The sequence below is a fragment of the Arvicola amphibius genome, chromosome 5 (assembly GCF_903992535.2).
Source record: "Arvicola amphibius chromosome 5, mArvAmp1.2, whole genome shotgun sequence".
In the NCBI taxonomy this organism is placed as follows: domain Eukaryota; kingdom Metazoa; phylum Chordata; class Mammalia; order Rodentia; family Cricetidae; genus Arvicola; species Arvicola amphibius.
This window is the reverse complement of record NC_052051.1, coordinates 83427966-83451170: the sequence shown is the minus strand read 5'-3', so window position 1 is coordinate 83451170 and position 23205 is coordinate 83427966. Positions and strand designations below refer to the sequence as shown.

Below are 23205 nucleotides of genomic sequence, written 5' to 3'. Positions count from 1 at the left end.
TGTTGTTGTTTTTTCTAGACAGGGTTTCTCAGTAGTTTTGGAGCCTATCCTGGAACTCACTCTGTAGACCATGCTGGCCTCGAACTCACAGAGATCCGCCTACCTCTGCCTCCCAAGTGCTGGGATTAAAGGCATACTCCACTAGTGCCTGGCTTGTACAGACTAGCCTGGCTCTTTACAAATAGCACAGAATGGCCTTGAACTCATGATTTTCCCTGCCCCAGCTAGTAATTTTGGTCTTTAAATTTTTTTTTTCTTTTTAAATTTTGGCCTACATATCTTTGGCTGACCTGGAACTCACTATGTAGACCAGGCCAGCCTTGAGTTTGCTGAGATCCACCTGCCTGTGTTTCCCAAGTGCTGCAATTGATTAAAGGTGTTCACCACCATGCCTAATTTAGCTAGGTTTTTGGGGGTTTTTTAATGATTTACTTATTTTTAGTTTATATGCGTTGGTATCTTGCCTGCATGCATATCTGTGTGAGGGTGTCGGATTCTCTGAAGGTAGAGTACGGTTGTGAGCTGCTGTGGGAGTGCTTAGAATTGAACCCAGGTCCTCTGGAAGAGCAGCCAGTGCTCTCAGCTGCTGAGCTGTCTCTCCAGCCCCTCAGCTAGCTTTTAATTAATTAATTTACTTACTAACTTTTTGGCTTTTCTGAGACCAGGTTTCTGTGTATTTCTGACTCTCCTGAACTAGCTCTATAGACCAGGCTGGCTTCTAGCTCCCAGAAATTTGCCTGCCTCTGCCTCCCAAGTGCTAGGATTAAAATTGTGTAGCATCACACCTGACTCTTCAACTAGTTTTTAAATCACCTCACTGAGACATGGTTCACCTACCATATTATCCACCTATTTTAAGTATGTAAGTCAGTGGTTCTTAATAGAGTAAAACACCCATTTCTGTTACCTACATAGTTCCACATAATTTTAACACCAAAACAACCTATAGACACCCCCAGCCACTTTTCTCTTCCTCCTTTCTATTTCTTTACTCCCTTTTAGCCCAGACAACCATTAATATGCATTTTGTTAGTATTCGGGCATCATTTTAGTAGGTTTGTCTGTTGTAGGTATTTCATGTAAATAAGATTCTACAATCTATGGCTTTCTCAGAAGTATTCTGAAAATTGGTTAAAGTTGTTCACTTGGACCTACCCCTGGACTTTGTAGGCTTAGCTTTACTAACCTTTTAGCAAGTGGAATCTAAACTCCTGTATGACAGACAGCCAGGCAGAGAGTGATTTTGTGGTGCGCTTCCATCCCCATCCACATTTCCCCCTTTTCACTGCTGGGGAGGGGACCTAGGGCCTTGTTCTTGGTTCAGCTACTAAGTTATGCACCCCAGCCCCATTCCCATTCCATTTTCCAGCAGCAGCACATGGCCATTCTAAATTATGCAATCTCCAATGAAGCAGATATTGCAGGACTCAAATGTAATTTAAACGTTTCCTTCTTTGCAGCTTGCCCTTTTTTACCCTCCCCAAATTAGCTTTTCTGATAGATTTGCTAATGATTCCTATTGTTCAGTAGTCTTACTGAACTGTTGAATCATACTCTTCATTTTCCTGTTCCTAGAACAGGTTTTGGAAATAGACTAAGAAGCTGTTTTGGCAAAAAGATTCCAAATTCTCCTTTTTAAGCAACAGTAGACTGAGTCTGAGACAGACAGAGGCAGAGATGCATGCAGGCTCTCAGACTTGTAGGCCTGACCAAGTGACTCTTGTGACTGTGATGGTTATACCTCTGAGTTAATGATGCTGAGTGAGCATCGTTAAATCTAAATATTCAGAATTCAAAATGTTCCAGTAACTGACACTGTGCATCATTGTTTTGTTTTGGATTTTTTTTTAAGAATTTTTTTTAAGTGTGTGTGTCTGTGGAAGCCAAAGCAAGGGTGTTGAATTCCCTGAGTTCTGTGGGACTGTGAACCGCCCACTGTGCGTGATGGGGCTGAACTCTTGACCTCCTCAAGGACTGCCTTCTCTTTTAACTGCTAAGCCAACTCTCCAGATCTGTGCTCCACAAGTCACAGATTTCAGAAAAAGAAAAGAAAGAAAACTTTCAGATTTGAAGCTAAACATAGTTGCATACATGTGTAATTCTACCACTCTGGTTTTTGCAATTCAGATTAGGAATATTCTGTTTTTAGTTGGATTTAGTTGGAATCATGTAGTTTTAGCCTCTGAACTTCTTTCACTAATAACACACACAGTTACTGTCTTTTTCTCAGTATGTTAGTGATCATATCATATATCTCCTCCCCGGACAGGCAGATATGGATCTCACACTCTATATCAGTCTGACCTTGAACTCAAATGTGGGAGAGTTTTGTTTTGTTTTATTAGAGCATTCACTAATGCTTTCTTCTTAGTAGGTCCCACTGTGATCCACTCCCTTATTGGAGGACATCTTGTCTGGCTCAAGTTCTGGCAATTGTGAATAAAGTGTTGTACACATTAATGTGTAGGTTTTTGTGTGGAAATGAGTTTTCTGTTTATTTGGAATAGATACAAAAGAGCAGGAGTGTTGGATCTATCACAGGTAGCCCACCAGGAATGACAACTCAGACAGTTTAGTGTCAATTGAAAGTCTTTATTCCAGCTGGCTGAGACTGTGCTCAGGTATAGGGGAGGGGAGTGTTTATTATTAAACCCTGAGCATTTAGGCCACGGGGCTTTTAAAGGCAAAAAACCACATTCTGTTGTTTCACGTAGTAGCAGCAGGGGGACATTGGCACAAGCAGGCAGTTTATCAGAAGCTAAGTTAGTTAGGGCATCTTGACCTCTGGTGCCTAGAATAGAGTTGGGTAATTTTCCATAGGCTCTTCTATCAAGGAGATCAAATTCTAGCTAAACCTGAAATGGCCTCAGCTAGAATACAAAATGGAGGAACTGCTACACACTCTTAGCCTAAGAGTGTGTTCAGCTTTCTAGGAGACTGTTAAACTGTCTTTCTTCTTTTTCCCGGAGACAGGGTTTCTCTGTGTAGCTTTGAAGCCTGTCCTGGCTCTAGCTCTTGTAGACCAGGCTGGCCTCGAACTCACAGAGATCCACCTGCCCCTGCCTCCTGAGTGATGGGATTAAAGGCGTGCGCCACCACCGGCAGTCAAACTGTCTTCTAAAGTAGATGTGCGTTTACATTCCCACCAGCAGAGAATGTTACTCTAGGTCTTGCCATCATCTGGAGTTATCACTGCTGCACTGGTACCTGGGGAATGATTTCTCCTTGTTATTTAAATTTGCTACTCTAATGACTGGCCTGAAACTTCTTTTCATGTGCGTATTTACCATCTGTATATCTTCTTCATCAACTTACTTGTTCAGGTCCTTTGCACATTTTAAAAATCAGGTTGTTGGTTTTCTAATTGTTTGTTTTAAGAGGGTTTGTTCTTGCTTTTTTTTTTTTTTTTTTTATTTCCAGGCTAGGCTTAAATTCATGATCCTTCTGCTTCTACCTTCTAATGTTATAGAAGAAACTCATAGGATAGGGTTGATGTTATAAAGGATTTGTTAATAGATTGGCACAGGAGACATTAAGTCACACAAGTACAATTTAGGTAAGGAGCATTGTGTCCAAAATACTCCAAAGATAAAGTAGTATGCTAACAGATCTGTGAAATTTAGGATGCTAGGATGTAAATGTTTATTCACTAGGGTTGACCAGCCATTAGGCCTCCTTCCCTTCCCACAACAGAAGACATACTTCTAATGGGCAGCTCATGGGATTGTATGGTCATAGCAATCATGAGATTCTGGTCTGCCATTAAGTTCCCTGTGCTTTTATCATGAAAAACATAATTTGGCCGGGGGAGACAAGATGACCCTGGGTAACTATTCAAAAAAGAACAACACTGATGTAATTAAAATAATTCTAGCAATATGTAATGTCTTTGCTCCGTAGATCTCCTATCTGCCTAAGTGGCCAGACTTACAGTCTCCTGTCTCTGTTTAAATTGCTTGATGTGTGAGCTGGGACTGGCACTCAAAAGAATTTTAAGGATGATGGCGTTTGTGGAATACATAAGCCTAAAATGTATATAGATAAATGAAATCTTGTAATGGGGGGTCTAACTCTTTTTGGACTTTAAGCCACTGCCAGCCAGGTGCCGTAGTTAGTAAGAGCTTTCTTTCATTGCTAAGTGTCTTAGAGTGGCTTCTCACTGAGAAGGTATATTACTTCTGTAACACACGTGCTGGGATTATAGGCATGCGTCACCATGCCAAGCTATTACATGCTCTTTTACAGATAGGGAAACCCAGATTCAAATGATTATTTTACAAAAAGTCACACAAGTACATACTGGCAGGAAATGTCAAAATCTGGTCCATTTGACTCACCTGTGTTTTCTGAAGCCATGATTATAACCAAGCACAAACTGTAAGATCCAAAGCCAGCTCCAGTCTGAGGCAGAAATAGAAAATCAAAGTTTGCTAAGAAGTATCTACATCATTCTGTGCCTTTTGTGTATTTCCTCCTGTATAAACAGACATGGCCACTCCATAGTTAAAGGGAAGGTTTTTATTGTAGGGATCTGAGAAATAACACCCAGATGCATATGGAAGAGTCCAGAGCAGAGAGAGACAAAAACTAAACTGAACATGGCCAGCAGTCTAGACATGGCCAAGACTGTCTGCAAGAATGGGGAGGGTGGCAGGGAGTAGAGAATAGAGAAAACATAATGAGAGAAATGGGAGCAGGGCATAAAGAGAAAACGCTGAGAATAGCAGGGCTGGGAAAGGGAGGCCTGTGAACTAGAGGGAGTTTAGGGGAGGGGGAAGAGGTGAGAAGGGCTAGGATTCTAGCATGGACTTTGAAATGTGTAATAGGTATTTGTGATTCTGAAGGAGCCTGGTGTTCCTTCTGCCAGAGGAAAGGAAAATGACTCTTTTGGGTAGAGGGGAATTGGTACCACAAGTTTCTGAGAAATACTGGCTTTTATCTAACCCCCAGAAATCTTCCTATAGTACAGGTTGAGCTCAGTTCTGGATATTTTGACTGCCTTTTGGAGGTTGAGGAATAGGAATTTCCATTGGACCTGACACCTGACATGAATAATGTCACAGCCAGTTTGACTGCCTTTAGCAACAGATATTTCTAATAACAGTGCTTTTTTGGTTTGGTTTGGTTAGTTGAGATGAGGTCTTACTGTATAGCCAGACTAGCCTGGAATATGAATATGAATATATATATATCCCAACTGTTATAATTACAGGTATATGTGACTATGACCAGCTCAGATAGAGCTAAGGTTACTTGTCTTGGAATTACAATACAGCTGGCACAGAGCTCCCCTCCTAGGAAACGCTTGGTGGTGTCTGGAGCAGTGTTCTGTCACAACTATGTAGGGGGGGCTGGAGAGATGGCTCAGCAGTTAAGAGCACTGACAGCTCGTCCAGAGGTCCTGAGTTCAATTTTTAGCACCCACACAGCAACTCACATCTGTCTGTAACTTCAAGATCTGACATAGACATGCATGCAGGAAAAGCACCAATGCACATAAAATAAAAACAACTATGTAGAAGGGACAGTAATCATGGATGGAAGCCAAAGATGCTACCAAATGTTCTCCAGTACACCAGCTTCTTTCCTGTTACCTAATAAATGATCTGACTTGGAATAGCAGTAAGTGTGGAGGTTAGGAAATATTGAGTATAGGGCAGTTATGAGTACTGGCTGCTCTTCTAGATGATTCGGTTCCTAGCACCTACATGGCATCTCGGAACTCCATTTCCAAGGTGTCTGACACTCTTTCTGTCCTCTGTAGGTATCAGGCACACATATGGTGCACATACATTCACCTAGACAATAAAGTTTAAAAAAAAAAGCATGTTTGTAGGTTTTAAAAAGTTGTGGGGGCCGGGCGGCGCACGCCTTTAATCCCAGCACTCGGGAGGCAGAGGCAGGCGGATCTCTGTGAGTTCAAGACCAGCCTGGTCTACAAGAGCTAGTTCCAGGACAGGCTCCAAAGCTACAGAGAAACCCTGTCTCGAAAAAAAAAAAAAGTTGTGGGGGTGTTTGTTTGTTTGTTTGTTTGTTTGAGACAGAGTCTCTCTATGTAGTCTTGGCTGTCTTGAAATTTGCTGTGTATTCCAAGCTGGCCTTGAACTCACTGAAATCTGCCAGTTTCAGCATCCCAAATCCTAGGATTAAAAGCATGCACTATCACTCCTGGCAAAAATAATTTTTTAAAAAACAAAGCCAGGAATGGAGGTGCAAACCTTTAATCCCAGCACTTAAGGAGGCAGAGGCACGTGAATCTTTGTGAGTTGAAGGACAGCCAGAGCTACATAGTGAGACCTTGCCTCCACAAATAAATAAATAAATAAATAAATAAATAAATAAATAAATAAATAAATAAATATTTAAGAAAGAAACACTGAGTCTAGCTAGTTTATTACATATGAAAACTTTTACACCTTAGAAGTCTTTTGGCTGTCTCTCGGGATTGGTCTCTCAGGCACTCTAAGGACGAATGCCCCCTCTGTAAATATCCCATGGCTCAGTCCATTATCTGGTGCTGGCACATTGCCTGTACCTTCAGCCAGAACTGCTAAATGGTGGGTTGGATTTTTGGGGTTTGTTTTTTTAAGCAGGACAATACTTTTTCTTCCTGATGTTTCCAAGAGACGGGCTCAGTTGGCCAGCAATTCTTGCAAAAGCAAACCTGGTGACAATACTCTAATCTGTTGCTGGCATCTTTCACTCCCTAATCTGTGTTTACATGGCACTAAAAATTGGCTCTCTGACGCCAGGCTCTGTTTCTGTGTGGTGCTTTGGCGCTGTTGGCTGAGGATCCCTCCCTAGTTGTTTCGCCACCGTCCGCGCTATATGCCGCACAGCTGGTGTTCAGAAGCACGGGCTGTACAGGACGCCTCTGGAATCGGGGCTAGGACTGAAATCATTGTGTCACCAGTTACAAAGCTGGATGTGGATTCTTGAACTGTTTTCCTGGTTGTAGATCTACTCCTCTCCTCCAGAATAGTTTGTTTTTTCAGTCTCTCTTAGAAACTAGTGTTTAGTTCATAATACATGAAGAAAACCAATTTACTTTCTTCCATTTGTGGTTAGATATATGCTTTTCTAGTAAGTTAGAAGAAATGGTAAGGAACTAAAGCAATTTGAGACTAGCTGTTAAAGGAGATGTCTGTGATCTAGATAATAGATGTCCAAGCCTGGGGAACAATTTGGAAGTGCAGTGGAATGGAGTCTATATCAAAATGAAGAGCAATTCCTTCCAGGGAAATGGCAGACCTAACTAAAATGGTTTAAATGACTTACATCATTAATGAGGCCAAGAAAATCTGAGCACAGTTCTTTTAAGAATATCCTACAGACTTCTTCTATTTTATGGGATTCTAGAGTCATAAAAACCCACTAAAGTCTTTCAGAAAGGAAAAGGGAAGAAGGAAGGAAATGCTACAGACATCCAGGCCTCCTTTGGGTGGGGGGTTTCGGGGGGTTGAGATAATGTTTCTCTATATAGCCCTGGCTGTTCTGGAATGCACTCTGTAGACCAGGCTGTCTCAAACTCAGAGATCACCTGCCTCTGCCTCCCAAATTCTGGGATTAAAGATGTGCACCACAACACCTGGTAGCCAAGCCTTTTCTTGACCCAACAATCAGAAAAGTTTTTACATCAGTTTTTTTTTTTTAATGAAAAGATAGATTTTTTTTTCAGATGTGAAGGTCAGAGGACAATTTTTGGGAGTCAGTTCTCTCTTTCACTGTATGGGTCCAGGAGGTGAAACTCAAGCCTTTGGCCTTAGCAGCAGGTGGTTTACCTGATGGAGCCATCAGTAGGTGTTTGAGGTCAGTGGCCTCACTGATAACACCTGCAAATACTGTTTCTCCTGCTTTGGGGTAGATCACAACTGTTCAGAAGGATGTTTGATTTTGCAAGACTTTAAGTATTTTAGGACTATCAATTTATTTACAATAGTATTTTTCAGCTTTGCTAAGTTTTGAGGGCACTTACTTTTTTATTATTTATTTGTGTGTGGGAGGGTTGGAGAGAAAGAGAGCGCACACTTACTCCAGAGCCCATGCCTGGGGGTCATTTGGTTTTCTCCTTATCTCTGCTGCTATGTTATGTATAGGAGCTTCCACCCAGTTCTCTCTGCCTCCCCTGCTGCTGTACAAAGGCTGGGGTCAGAGGTAACACTACCATACCCAGCTTTGCTTTGCTTTCTAATGAGTTCTGAGGATTGAACTGAGCCCATCGGGATCTTATGGTGAGCACTTTTGTCTGCTGAGCCATCTTCCTGTCCTAGAGGCTTTTTATTTAGTTTTAGCCCCTTAAGCCAATTTTCCTCTCCAGGAAGGCAGTATTGGCCATGTTGAAACCACGTAACCTAAAAGTGTTGCCATCTAGGAAATGAACTGTTATTTGTACCTTTTCTTACAATTTAAAACTGAGACAGGGACTGTTAATAAACTAATGCTGAAAAATATCTTCTGGTACCATGACCTCCAGCCCCTGGAGAAAAGGAAAAGGAGTAAGTTTCTTATACTTCATGGTTGTGTAGAGGGCAGTTTCTCTTTTGATCATTTGAGGAAAGAGTAGAGAAGTATGAGAAGCAGCAGAGTAATAAATGTAGTTCTGTAAAAGGAACACAGAGATGTTTTCATAGTGACACTCTTAGCGGGCACAGGCTAGGTGATGCAGGTGCATCTGGCATAAGACTGTGCTGTCCCAAGGCTAGTCAGCGCTAACAAGATCCGCAGCTGAGAATACCAGCTAGCCTGTCTTGCACGCAAGGATCTTCTATTCTCCTGATTTCATTCTGTCTGATCAAATGGGTGGTTGTGTATGAAATGCACCTCAGAAGGAGGAGGAGGAAATGACATGTTCATGTAAATGAAATACAACTGCAAATTAAAGTGTCACCCTGTTAAAAAAATCAATTTTTTTATTTAATTGGTTACCAAGGAAAAAATGTCATACTGAAGTGTATATCTCAGGGAAAATTAAACTGAAATATTACAAGTGAATCTGGAATTCAAGGAAGTTCTTGGAAGGGGGGAATTATAAAAAATTGCCTTAATAAAAATATTCTTATGCTACAAAGGTAGGCTCATAAATTTCTGCTGTGTTATATGCCAGCGTTTCAAAAGAGATTAACAAATATTACCTCATTTGTTCTTTACTGCCTCCTCCAGTCACCGTGTGTTGACTGCCTCTTCACTGGAGGAAGCCTCCTTTTGAGATGTCTTATTAGGAAAAAGGTCATTTACAAAGGGGGAACTGCTTCTCCCTAAGCACTGCATGCTACCAACACATCCAGAACTGAAATTAATTCATCTGCTTTTTCTGTTTGGTTTTCAAACGTCTTTGCCGACATCTGCCTCTTCAGAGGATGAACATACTCTTAAGCAGTGCATATATTCAAGACCCGACACTCTGTAATAATGGGAGAGACTTTGAATGGGGCTCCATTTCCGTATAGAATTGTTTCGTGTGAAAGGTCGTGTCTAGTTTCTCAGTGACTTGTCATCCATACCTCTCCAGCTTTCTTAAGCTTTTTTCCTCTACTAATTCCTAAGTTCCATTACATTCTGCAGTGGGAACATACAGAGAAAGAATGTAGTGTAGTCTAATGTGCTCTTTTTGTCTTCTGTCATCAGGGGCAGTGATTGGAGATGGACAGTCTGCTGTGGCCAGTAACATTGCCAATACTACCTACCGGCTCCAGTGGTGGGACTTCACTAAGTTTGACCTTCCAGAAATCAGCAATGGTGAGTCAGTGTGAAGCTGGAGTGATGATGGAAACTGAAGTAGCCCTGGACTGTCCCTCTCTTAGGGAGTTGTTGATGGCTATGCATGTTTCTAAGCTTCTATCCTCAGCTACCAGTTAAGCAATTCAGAAAATAGTTCAGAGAATGCCCAGAGCAAATCCCCCCTGAGGAATTTGTGGAGAAGTTCATGGAGACTAGAAGATAGATAGATGGAGCTAAGAGAAAGAAAAGTGAATATAGGATTTATGAGCTACACCTTTGACCCTTGAGAAACGTCATAGTGATTTTAGACTTGTTGACAAATCTAGGTCTCTGTGAACCAAATGAGTGGTAAGGTTAATACCTGATTTACAAACGTTTCTGACTGGTAAAAGTTTCCTTTTAAAGAAACCCATGACCCCATTGTTGAGCACTGTAGACATTTCCTCTGCCTAATACAGTACTCGTGCATTTCTGAGAGGTGGTGGCTCTAGTGACTGCTTCGCCATCACTGTTAGGGCTCTATCTTCTCACACCAAACCACCACCATGGATGTCACTTCGTCTCATTGGTCCTGTTTCTGCTGCTGCATCTCCTTATAATCTCTGCCTTTAAATGGACAGTCCTCCAGCAGTCTGGAAGTGCACTGTCCTTCACCACTACGCCTTGTCTTTCAGACCAAACTTGTGTAGATTCCATTTTTCTAATGTGGTTTTGTATGTTCTTCATCCCCCTTTAACTTTGGCAATGGGGTGAAGTGAAACAGATCAGAAATTTCATGATGTGAGCTAATGTAGTGATTTTTGATACAGATTCTAGCAGCTTTTTAAAGTTACTGTTGCATGTATAATAACTTAAAATTCCTGGATAATTGATCGTAACCCAAAATTCAGCAGTTTTGTACTCGTATGTGGCTTGTTTGTATTATCTTCCTGTCGTTGCAGTTCTGGTTCTTGCCTCGAGCATCTTTGTGAGCTTTGCTCTGTCCTCTTTGAGTGTTAGGGTCATCGTGTTTCAGTCTTCCTTCACAGGACGAGCAAAAGTGGTGAATCAGTCAGAGATTGTAATAAGCTTTGTGGCATGATTTTGGATTTTGTCTACATCAGTTTGGGAACATGAATTATTAGTACTTGGGCTTCACATCTAAAGTTTTTCCTGTTAAAGATAGTTCCTCAGGGTCCGAGGAGGTAACTTGTTACTTTCCAGAGAAATAAAGTTCAGTCTCAAGCACCAGGGGAAACTTAGAAGTGCCTGTAACTTCAGGGGATCTGATGCCCTCTTTTGGCCTCTGAGGGCACCCACACAGACATGATAGATATCCATTCAAAATGTACACATGCTAGGCATGGTAGCACACAGCTTTCAATCCCAGAAAGATCTCTGGGAAGCAGAGGCAGGCAAATCTCTTGAGTTCAAATCCAGCCTGATCTACAGAGCAAGTCCAAGACAGTTAGGGCTACACAGAGAACTTGTCTCAAGAACTCCTCCTCCTCAAAAATATATATACACATATACATAAATAAAAAGTAAAATAATCTTCTAAATAAATAATAAAGACAGTACCCCTGTATAGTGCAGACTGACCTTGAACTGGCTGTCCTCCTGCCTCAGCCTCAAGTGTTAGAGCTGCAGGCATGCACACTATGACTGTTGGAAGCTCTTCTGTTTTCTGTCTCATGTAAAGTATTGTAAAAGTTTATAGGTACCTTTAAATAATTAAGATATTTTTATCTGTATCATCTTATGATATGCCAGTTTTAATATTCCTGTCAGACAAGGGAAATGAGGTGAGTTTTTCATGCTTTGTTCTTAGCAAATCCTAAGTAGCAACCATCCATTTTATTCTAATTACCAATAAGCCATGTGTCTAATAATCTCTTTTGTTTGTTTAATTTTTGTTTGTTTTATTACTCTGTGGGTGGGTGGTTGGGTGCGTGCATATGTATATATGTATATGTGCGTATGTATATATGTATATGCCACGGCACATGCTTAGAGATCAAAAGACAACTTGCAGGAATCATTCTCTTCCACCATGAGTTCTGGGGGTTGGACACAAGTTATCATGTGTGTGAGCAAAGTGCTTTCCCCGCTGCATCACCTGGCTGGCTGGCTGGTGCACTAATCTTTCCCCCACTGTGTCACCTGACTGGCTGGTACACGAATCTTTTCCTGCTGCGTCACCTGACTGGCTGGCTGGTGAACTAATCTTTTAGCTCTACTAAGAAGCCAAAGCAGTCTGCCCCCCCCCTTTAAAAAAGATTATTTATTTATTTGTTTGTTTATACCAGATCTCATTATAGGCAGTTGTGAGCCACCATGTGGTTGCTGGGAATTGAACTCAGGACCTCTGGAAGAGCAGTCTATTTAAATTTAAATTAGATTACATAGTTGCCATTCAATATTTATTTAAAGGATATACAGTAATAAGTTTCCAGCCAGAGGTGGCACACACCTTTACTCTCAGCACTGGGAGGCAGAGGCAGGCAGATCTCTATGAGTTTAAGGCCAGCCTGGTCTTTATAAAGTAAATTCCAAGACAGCAGGAGTTGTTAACCCAGAGAAACTATGTCTCAAAAACAAAAGTTTCAATAGATGACCATAGTCAGTTTGTTTTGTTTGTTTCTTTGGTTTGGTTTTGTTTTTTGAGACAGATTTTCTCTGTGTAGCTTTAGAGCCTGTCCTGGAACTAGCTCTATAGACCAGGCTGGCCTTGAACTCACAGAGATCTGCCTACCTCTCCGTCCAGAGTGCTGGGATTAAAGGCATGCGCTACCACCACCCAGCCTAGTTTCATTTCTTACATATCTCTTGAAAGATACTGTATGTATGTATAAACAAATGCAGAATTGTGCTTTATACCTTTTATGTGATCTAAATAACAACATGCTATAGAACTTTTCTGCACTTCTGTACGGTATATCTCAGTGATCTTCCATTACTGTAAAGAGTTTACTTCTTTGTGTGTGTCTTTGTGTGTGTGTGTGTGTGTGTGTGTGTGTGTTTTGCAGGAGCATGTGTGCGCATGTGTATGTCTGCATGTACATACATGTGATGGAGTAGTGTCTATAATACTTTTATTATTAATAAAGATACTGCCTTGGCCCTTTAAGAGACAGAAAATTAGGTAGGCGGAGTAGACAGAACAGAATGCTGGGTAGCAGGCAGTGGGGAGACACTTCAGGCAGTCGACATATGCAGTCACCATGCTTTTCCTCTCTGAGATGGATGCAGGTTAAGATATCTCCTGGTAAGCTACCCCTCGTGGTGCTATATAAATTACTAAATATGGGTTAAAGGAAGATGTGAGAATTAGCCAATAAGAGGCTGAATCTAATGGGCCAGGCAGTGTTTAAAAGAATACAGTTTCCGTGTAATTATTTTGGGCAAAGCTAGCCGGGTGGCGGGACACATCCCTGGCCGCTCCTTTCAACAGATTGGCGCCCAACGTGGGGCTCCGACACCGCGGCCCGGAGGCACTTCGGATTGGGGGATATGAACCTGACTCCCTTTCGATCGGCCGAGGGCAACGGAGGCCATCACCCGTCCCTTCGGACCAGCGCTCACCCATCTCTCAGGACCGACTGACCCATGTTCAACTGCTGTTCACATGGAACCCTTCTCCACTTCGGCCTTCAATGTTCTCGTTTGAATATTTGCTACTACCACCAAGATCTGCACCTGCGGCAGCTCCACCCTGGCCCGTGCCCTAGGCTTCAAGGCTCACCGCAGTGGCCCTCCTACTCGTCTCGGAACTAATCCAAGATAGATATTTTGAAAATACCTTGACTTCAGAATTTGGATCTAAGGATATGATACTTTGGAAAAGAGATTCTTCTTTTGTTTTTACAGAAAATGAGACCATGTGGATTGCTTCTATCCCAATATGGTATGATAGACCCTCCTGAAAGGTTGCTGTGAACACCTTCAGAAAATTACTTTACCCAACTGATGACTGGGATGAACCTGACACACGTTACACCGTGAAAGATCTGATTAACAGCGCCCCCATTCTGCAGGAAGCAGTTTCCAGAGAAATAACTGCGCCCATATTCCCAAATATTGTTTATAAATGTTCTTTTACATTTAAAGGGGGAGATGATATAGATATGAATAATTTGTATTGGTATGGATTTTAAGGTCAATTTTATCATGTATATGTATTTCTAATAATGATTAAGGTATTGTGAATGTGTAGTTCATTTTAAAAACTAATGTATAATTAGGAAATATAGGTTGTTAATGGATAATCATCGATAATAATCAAGCTTGTAGTCATGTTAGTTAGACTTTCTAGATGTGCATAGATATATTTCAGTTAAATAGGCATTCTTCATATCTTTCAAAGGCTACAGGATATGGCATTTTAAATGTTTTAATAATTTAGGGCTTTTCATGACAATGAGACACGTCTGCTCCTGGCAGCACCAATCTACTTCAAGAGGATGGCAATTGAAGAGGCTCCTTATGGAGTTTGATAGCCATTTGGGCAAGAAACTGTTCTTGCCTGGACTGTTGCATAAACTGGACACAAAGAACCCACAGAGAGAGGACTGCTGAACTTTCCTAAAGGTGAGATGGTCCTTCGGGGTTCCTGATTCATGAAAGAGTCTGCAAGACGTTCTGCAGGACACAGCAGAAAGTGACTGAACTGTCTTTGGAATTTCCTGCTTCATGGAAAAGTCTGCTGGACACTATGGGCCTGAAGGCCGAAGATAGATGCCCCAACGGTACAGAGGAACTTTGGGTTACTGTCCAGGTAGCGAGTTGTCTCTGTCATTTCTAGAGTTTGAAAGTTGCATATTTCTTGTTTACTTAGGTAGTATTATATCCTTCTGGAGTCTTTGATGGAGATGAAAAATAAATAGATAATTATAGCTTTTCTTAGTTATGATAAAAGATAAAATAGATCTAAATATTGTAACTGTAATTCTTGCTTGATAACTGTTTTGTTACATGTAATTTTACTATGTTAAAGTTAAAGCCTTTCTTTTTTTGTTTAAACAGAAAAAGGGGAAATGATGGAGTAGTGTCTATGTGTTACTTTCATTATTAATAAAGATACTGCCTTGGCCCTTTAAGAGACAGAAAATTAGGTAGGCGGAGTAGACAGAACAGAATGCTGGATAGCAGGCAGTGGGGAGACACTTCAGGCAGTCGACATATGCAGTCACCATGCTTCTCCTCTCCGAGATGGACGCAGGTTAAGATATCTCCTGGTAAGCTACCCCTCGTGGTGCTATATAAATTACTAAATATGGGTTAAAGGAAGATGTGAGAATTAGCCAATAAGAGGCTGAATCTAATGGGCCAGGCAGTGTTTAAAAGAATACAGTTTCCATGTAATTATTTTGGGCAAAGCTAGCCGGGTGGCGGGACACAGCCCCGCCGCTCCTTTCAACATACATGCAGAGGCCTTAGCAAAATGTCAGTAGTCTTCCTCTATTGCTTTCCCTCCTACTGCACTGGGCCAGGTCACCATTTCTGCCTAGTCAGAAGGCTCTGAGGATCTACCTGTCTCTACTTCTCTATGCTGTGGTTATAGCATGCCTTTCCATGACCAGCGTATTGCTTGGGTGCTAGTGATTTAAAGTTAGGTTATCAGTGGGTGAACCCATCATGGTCTTGACCTCTTGGCTTATATTCTCACCCCTCCACTCTTCATCTGGACTTTGGGAACTCAGTTCAGTGCTCCTATGCGGGTCTCGGCCTCTGCTTCCATTAGTTGCTGGATGAAGGTTCATGTTCATGTTTCTGGGTCTGGGTTACCTCACTCTGGATGTTTTTTTTTTCTAATTCTATCCATTTGTATGCAGATTTCAAGATGTCATTGTTTTTTAATGCTGAGTAGTCCTCTAATGGTCAGTGTGTTACCTGAGCTACTAGAGTTCACCAATTCCAGCCAGACAGGGAAGGAAACAGCATAGGTCCAAACTAGTCCCTCTGAATGTGGGTGACAGTTGTATGCCTGGGGCAGACTGCTGGGCCACTGGCAGTAGCACCAGGATTTATCCCTACTGCCTGTACTGGCTTTTCTGGAACCTATTCTCTTTGGATGGATACCTTGCTCAGCCTAGGCCTTGGACCTTCCCCAAAACAATGTGCCTTACCCTCTCTGTGGAATGAATGGTGGGTGGGGTAGGGGGTTTAGGTGGAGAGATGGGGATGAGGGGAGGGAGTGGGAATGGGATTGGTATATAAATGAAAAAAAGATTGTTGGGTTTTTTATTTAAAAATAAATAAATAAGAATTTTAAAAAATGAAGTTAGGTTGTCATGCTCTTGCCCACTGAGCTGTCTCTAGTTCCTCTTGTCTTGTTTAGAGATAGGGTCTTGGTCTGTATCCCAGGTTAGCCTGGAGCTTGAAGCAGGCCTCATGCCTCTGCTTCCTGCAGTGCTGAGATTATAGGCATGAGCTATCACTCCCAGTGGCAGCTGCAGCTGCTATCGCTGCTGCCAGCAGCCCCCACAGCTGCCACTCCTCCTCCTTCCCTGCCCTGCACCCTCTTCTCTTTTGAAAAAGTAACTACCTAGTAATTCATTGTAACCAGTGTCCTGTTTGTTGAAGGACTTTGAGTTTCCAGTCTTTCTATACAAACTGCTACAAATTGTCTTTTGCATATGCATGTCAATAAGATAGCAATTTTGAAATGCAACTGCAGGGAAGAAAAGTAAGGCGTATGTGTAACTTTGGTGGATATTGCCATATCACTCCCCTCTATATAGATTGTGCCAAGTAATAATCTCATCTATAGGTTTTGTTTGTTTTTTTTTCCCAAGCAATTTCTTACTCTAACCAAGACTGACTTTGAATTCAAAACAGTCCTCTTTCCTGCCTTGGCCTCTTTGAATACTTGTGATTACAGGTGTGAGGTGCCATGCTTGCCCCCGCTCCCCAAGCCCCATAATCTCTCAGAGTGCTTGATCTTGTAAACAGTGGCATGTGCGTGTGAATCCGGTAGGCTAAAGACTACTACAAGAACATTTGTGTTTCTGTACGTTCTTGATGGCTGCCCATGTGCTTTATCTCTTTCTCTGCATGACTGTTTTTCCCTTAGTAATTCTACAGACATTCTTTATGAATTGGAAAATTAACTTATAATAGGAGTTTCTTGTCATTTTTTCTTTTGACTTTGCTGAGCATCATTTTTGTCATAGAACTTATTTTAAGTCAAAATTATATACCTTTCCTTTTATGGTTCTTAGGCTTTGTGTCATCAAGATCATTTCCTGCTTTCATATTTTAGTTTTATACATTTAAATCTTTGAATCACTGGGAAACTTAGTTCCAGATGACCAACTTCTATGCTTTCAATATGGACATTAAAGCCAGCTTTATTTGTGTGTGTGGGGGGGGGTGTTGATATATACCCTAGCTGTCCTGAAACTCCCTGTATAGACCATGTTGGCCTCGAACTCACAGAGATCGGCCTACCTCTTCCTCCCAAGTGCTGAAATTAAAGGAGTGAGCTCTAACACCCAGTAGGTTTCTAGTTTTTACTTTTAACTGTTTTAACTATACCAAATATGTATAATTATAGTCTTGATCTTTACTCTTGATAGATTTAGTCAGTAAATTGGGACTCTGTGTTGCTGTAGGGTTCATTTTTCCAAATTATCTCCCTCCTACTAGAGGGTAGCTTTTGGTTTTGTTAGCTGTGCACCTGCCAAAAGCCTCTGACGCTTAGTTTTATTTGTAGGTTCATCAGGCACCAAGTTGCTGCTCATATGATTTTTATGCATCACATCTAACCCTTTTCTGGAATTAGGTTAATGAGTCTTGTTTCTCTCACTTCAGGTTAAGGAATCTAATGAATTCTTACTTGCTAGATGCTAGAGCTTAGTGAATAAAGCTTCACCTCATGTAGATTTTTATTTATATGTGTGAGTGTCTGTGTATGTATATGTTCTATGTGTTCAGGTACCAGCAGAGGCCAGAAGAGGGTGCTGGATTCCCCAGAGCTAGAGTTCCAGGAAGTTGTGAGCTGAATGATATATGTTGAGAACTGAATCCATGCCCTCTTGAGGAGCAGCAAGTGTTCTTAACCACTGAGCCATCTCTCTAGCCCCTCATGTAGACTTTTTATGCTACTTTCTTGAACAAAAAAAGGGAGAGGGGAGGAGAAGAGAAAAGCATTGGCTTTTCACTCTGGGGATTATTTTGTTTGTTTGTATTTTGAGACAAAATCTCTATATCCTGGTCCTGACTATCCTGGAACTCACTCTGTAGACCATGCTGGCTTTGAATTGACAGAGATCCACCTGCCTCTGCCTCTCAAATCCTTGAATTAAAGGTGTGGTCTGCTATACCTGTCTCACTCTGAGTTTTGAGAGTACATGCTTCCTTGGTGAATGGCTTTGATCACTAAGGTGTCCTGGAAGCAGAGGTCATAAGATCTAGTGGATGAGTCATACAGGGCAAACTCTACAGGGGATGTAGTGACTGTCATGCATGTTTATAATGCCACCCGGAGCTCTGGTCTAATGCTGTAAGTAGAGGGACTCAGAGATGTAGCCAAGAGGAAATTTTGCTTCTGATTTAAACTCTCTTGGGTTTTCCAAGTCTGTGTGTGATGCATTTGTCAAGTACTGCAGCTGCCAATCACTCCATGACCTCATCTGGACAGTAGCAGGCTACCCATGGATCTTTGTGGGTGTTTGTTTGTAATTTATGGATCTGATAAGAAGGCAGAGCTTGTCTGCTTCTCCAGGCATCATTATTTCTAGCCCCTCCTGTTTCCTGCTAAGGTATTTTTACTTGAAAATAATTTCTAATTTGAGCAGTATTGTATTGCAGAGTCTAAAGCATGACTTTCTGCTGTTGCCTTCATCATTTTTCCCCTTGAAGGTACCCCTGAACTTCTTGTTGTTTTTTGTTTTTTTGGTGGGTTTTGTGTTTATTTTTTTGATCGTTCATGTGGTTGGTTGGGTTTGAGAGCCTAATTTGTAACCCTGGCTGACCTAGAATACACTGTGTGGATCAGGACAGTCTCAGTCTTGCTGCAGTCCTTCTGCCTGTGCACATCCTCACCCCTCAGTGCCCTTATTATCCATGTACACTGCTGTGCTTGGCTTCCCCTGAACCTCTTAAGCAGATTTGGTTTTGTTTATTTTGTTTCTGTACTAGGATTGAATTCAGAGCCTAACACATATAAACAATCTCCCATTCAGTTATGTCCCGAGTTCTTTTTTTCTTTCTTTCTTTTTTTAAAAAATGTTTTCTTTATTATTTATTATGTGTACGGTGTTCTGCCTGCATGTACACCTGCAAGCCAGAAGAGGGCATCAGATCTCAATACAGATGGTTGTGAGCCACCATGTGGTTGCTGGGAATTGAACTCAGGACCTTTGGAAGAGCAGTCAGTATTCTTAACCTCTGAGCCATCTCTCCAGCCCCCCCCCCCCCAAATGGTTTTTCGAGACAGGGTTTCTCTGTAGCTTTGAAGCCTGTTCTAGAACTAGTCTTGTAGAGCAGGCTGGTCTCAAACTCACAGAGATCTGCCTGCCTCTGCTTACTGAGTGCTGGGATTAAAGGCGTGCGCCACCACTGCCCAACTTGTCCCCAGTTCTTAAGCTAACGGTCCTAGCATCCGTACCTGTTTCACCACTAAGGGACAGCCAGTTACTGAGTTGTCAGCTGTGATCCAAGACTTTGAGCATCAGAGACACCTGTCATGTCTAGGCTTTCAGACTCTACCTATCATTCTTTAGGTGTCACTGTTGGAGTTTGCCGCATGGCAGAGTGAGGTATGGAACATCAGCACAGTTTCCAGTGGCTCAGGCTGTATTCCGCTCACACCTTTCTTCCTCCCTACACACTTACCTTATTGCTGAATCCAGAAAGGGATAAGTTGTTCTTTGCCTTTAGAACCTTAACTCTTCTCTGCCCAAGAACTGTTCGTGTACATGTTAACTCATTGAAATTTCAGCTTTGTGAGGGGAAGCTTCATGCAGGAATTAAAGTAGTGACCACTATTTATTATAACTGACTATTTCTGTTTCTACACCAGAAATTATTAAGCAACAAACAACAAATGTAAACTGCTAATTGGAGGTTTGAAATGAAAATGAAATTGTAAAGCTACTTCCAGGTTTTGTTTATAATGGAGTTACCATATTCCTCTGTACTTGACACATGCCTTTATTAGGGTAGAAACAAAAAGCCCAGATAAATGGATCACTAGCTGGTTTTCTGAACTTACTGCAGTCATCGGGAGCTGTGATGAAATTGGGTGGAGTTGGAAGAGGGAGCAAAATTTGAGATGTGGCCATTGACTTGGAATTATCATAAGACAATGCAAACACAAGCGTAGTGGCTTCAAATTGAGACTAGCAGAATGCTTTTTGTCCATCTGCTCAGCTTTCACAGGCTTTGCGCCAAAGCTTTCCAAAAGAAAAACCTTATTTTCTTCCCCACATCTCATCCTTGTGATCAGTTATATACTTTTAAAAAGATGTTAATAGTTTAAGGTCATTATGGTTCTTCCCCCGCTTCTTGGTGGTAATGGGATTGTAACTGGGTATCATGCATACAGCCAATGTTCTGCTACTACAGTATCCCCAGCCCTCTTCATTACTTTCTATACTTAGGTATCACTAAGTTGTCCACACTGGCCTTAAACTTCTATCCATCTGCCTCAGCGTTCTGAGTAGCTAGTAGTACAGGCCAGGGCCAACAGGTTCAGCTCATTATAGACTTCTGTTTTTACCCAAAATACATGTTAATATATGTTGTAGGATGGCCGCTAGTTTGTTCCTGTCTGCTGAGACTCGAAATAATCACACAGAAACTATATTATTTAAATCACTGCTTGGCCTATTAATTCTAACTTCTTATTGGCTAGCTTTTACACCTTAATTTAACCCATCTCCATTATTTTATATTTTACCACAAGGTTCATGGCCTACTGACAAGGTTCCGGCATGTCTGTTTCCGGAGACTCCCTGGCTTCTCCTCTTACTCCACCTCCTTTCTCCCAGCATTCAGTTTAGTTTTCCCCACCTAGCTCTGCTCTACCCTGTCAGGGCAAGCCAGTTTCTTTATTAACCAATGGTATTTACAACATACAAAGGGGAATTCCACATCAAATATATACAAGCTAGGTACCTACCAACAAGACAGATGGGCCATTGTGCATGTTGGGGACATTGAGTATAGGTACAATGGTAATGGTTTTAAACAGTCTACAACATCCTATATTACCTTCCTATTCTCAAGTTTTACTTAATATTTTTAAGATTTATTTTTATTTTTATTCATATGTATTTGTGTTTGTATGCTTATAAGCATGCAGGTGACCACAAGTTGTTGTGATTTCTGGGAATCAAACTTAGGTCCTGTTGGAGTCTTCTGCAAGACCTCTAACTGCTGAGCCATTTCTCTAGCCTCACTCCTTACTATTTCTTATTACCTGTTCATTTTGTAGTTAATCCTTTTACTGAGGATTAGGTCTACATCAAGATTAGAAAAACAGGGCTGGAGAGATGGCTCAGTGGTTAAGAGCATTGCCTGCTCTTCCACAGGTCCTGAGTTCAATCCCCAGCAACCACGTGGTGGCTCACAACCATCTGTAATGAGATCTGGTGCCCTCTTCTGGCCTGGCCTTCAGGCATACACGCAGACAGAATATTGTATACATAATAAATAAAAAAATTTAAAAAAAAAAAAAAAAAAAGATTAGAAAAACAAACTAATAGCCAGGTAGTGGTGGCACACGCTTTTAATTCCAGCACTTGGGAGGCAGAGGTAGGTGGATCCCTGTAATTTCGAAGCCAACCTGGTCTAAAGAGTAAGTTCCAGGAGAGCCAAGGCTACACAGAGCCTGTCTTAAAAGAAGGGAGGGAGGGGGGAGGGAGGGAAGGAGGAAGGGAGAAGGAGGGAGGGAGGAAAGGAAGAAAGAAAGAAAGAAAGAAAGGAAGAAAGGAAGAAAGAAAGAAAGGAAGGGAGAGGGGGAGAGGGGAAGGAAAGAAAAGAAAGAATGAAAGAAGGGGGAGGGGAAGGAGAAAAGGAAGGGAAGAATGAATGCATGAAAAAGAAAGTGAACTCATTACTGAAGTTTCATATAATTCCTTTGTGTCTTGTCCTCCCTGAACTTATGTAGTTCCAGAGAAAGAGACTGCCGTATTTTGGGGAAGGGCTTAGGACCCTGTGTCAGGAGCAGACGGTTCCATGCTAACGAGGCTGGAACAGATGGTTGGTTGGGAGCTGAGCATCACAGAGGCCTAATGGTGATAGCAGTAGTATTTGGATGTCATTATTTTATTAGTTAGCAAACAGAACCAGCCTCAGTTTTATGTGTAATGGTGCTGTAGGTGTCAGCCCCCAGGGACTGGCACAACAGCCAATCATTGTGTTCTGGTGTCATTTTTTATCTACTCTGTTATCTCTGTAGCTTGGTTAGCAACACATAGGGAAAGGGGAATAAAAACAATTTTACACATCATTCTCAATCTCCAGTCCCATAAGCCTTTAAAACCATCTTTTTGTTTTGTTTCCTTAGCTGATTTCTCTTGCCATCTCACTCCTATAGTTTGACTTACTAGAATATATTACCTAGATCTGATGAGGGCAGCCAAGCTTGACCTGGCTTTGCTCTTAGCTTATTTTTTTAACTTTAGTGGCTCTGGCGGTGGACATTTCTTTTAAATAAGAGACACTTTTTATCCCAGCACCTGCGAGCCAGAGTTAGGAGCATCTCTGTGAGTCTGAGGTCAGCCTGGTCTACAGATCAAGTTCCAGGACAGCCAGAACTACACAGAGAAACCCTGTCTCAAAAAACCAGAACAAAAAAACAACACAGCAGTGGAGTTGCTGTCTAGGTCATTGATTATTTACGTTTTCCTTACCTAATCAAGTGGGACTCAAGACTCAGGTGGTAGCTGTGGTGGTAATGGACTGTCCTATAGTTCCTACTAAGTGGTGAATGCACAGATCTTCCTGTCTCTTCTGTTTCCTGCTTCCCAACATTTTAAATTAAATAAGGCAGCTTGCTCCATTTCTAAAGAGGATTCACCCCCCTTGGAAAGGCCCAACAACATCTTGGTCTCAGAATTTCTAGTAGCATGGTGTTTAAGCTTCTCCCCTTTTCTTTGTCCACTGCAGCCTCCGTGAATGTCCTGGTACAGAACTGCAAGATCTACAATGATGCCAGCTGTGATATTTCTGCAGATGGCCAGCTCCTGGCAGCTTTCATCCCAAGCAGCCAAAGGGGCTTTCCTGATGAAGGCATCCTGGCAGTGTATTCCCTGGCCCCCCATAACCTGGGGGAAATGCTCTACACCAAGCGATTTGGTAAGGGATAGGAAGCCCAACCTAATGGCAGAGTTGACGCTGATGCCTTGGCATAGGCATTCCTAGGTGAGGCACGGTGTGCATGGGTGAGAGTAACTGGTCATGTACTGCCTCTGCCTTCACTGAGGCACAGGCCAGAGAAAGATCGGTGTTGAGGAATATAGTGTCACAGAAGAGCCTCACAGTGAGAGTTCTCCCCGA

The 23205-nt window shown here is 41.9% G+C and overlaps 1 protein-coding gene across 6 annotated transcripts in view; it reads left to right on the top strand.

Moving 5' to 3' along the window:
* The window catches only part of Ambra1 (autophagy and beclin 1 regulator 1), a 196660-nt gene that overhangs the window by 143531 nt on the left and 29924 nt on the right, over positions 1–23205 (top strand). For all 6 annotated transcript variants that reach the window (XM_038329514.2, XM_042055058.1, XM_042055057.1 and 3 more), the window contains 2 exons: positions 9625–9735; positions 22816–23004. In XM_038329514.2, the coding sequence (XP_038185442.1) occupies positions 9625–9735; positions 22816–23004 (300 nt within the window). The remainder of the gene's footprint in view (positions 1–9624; positions 9736–22815; positions 23005–23205) is intronic.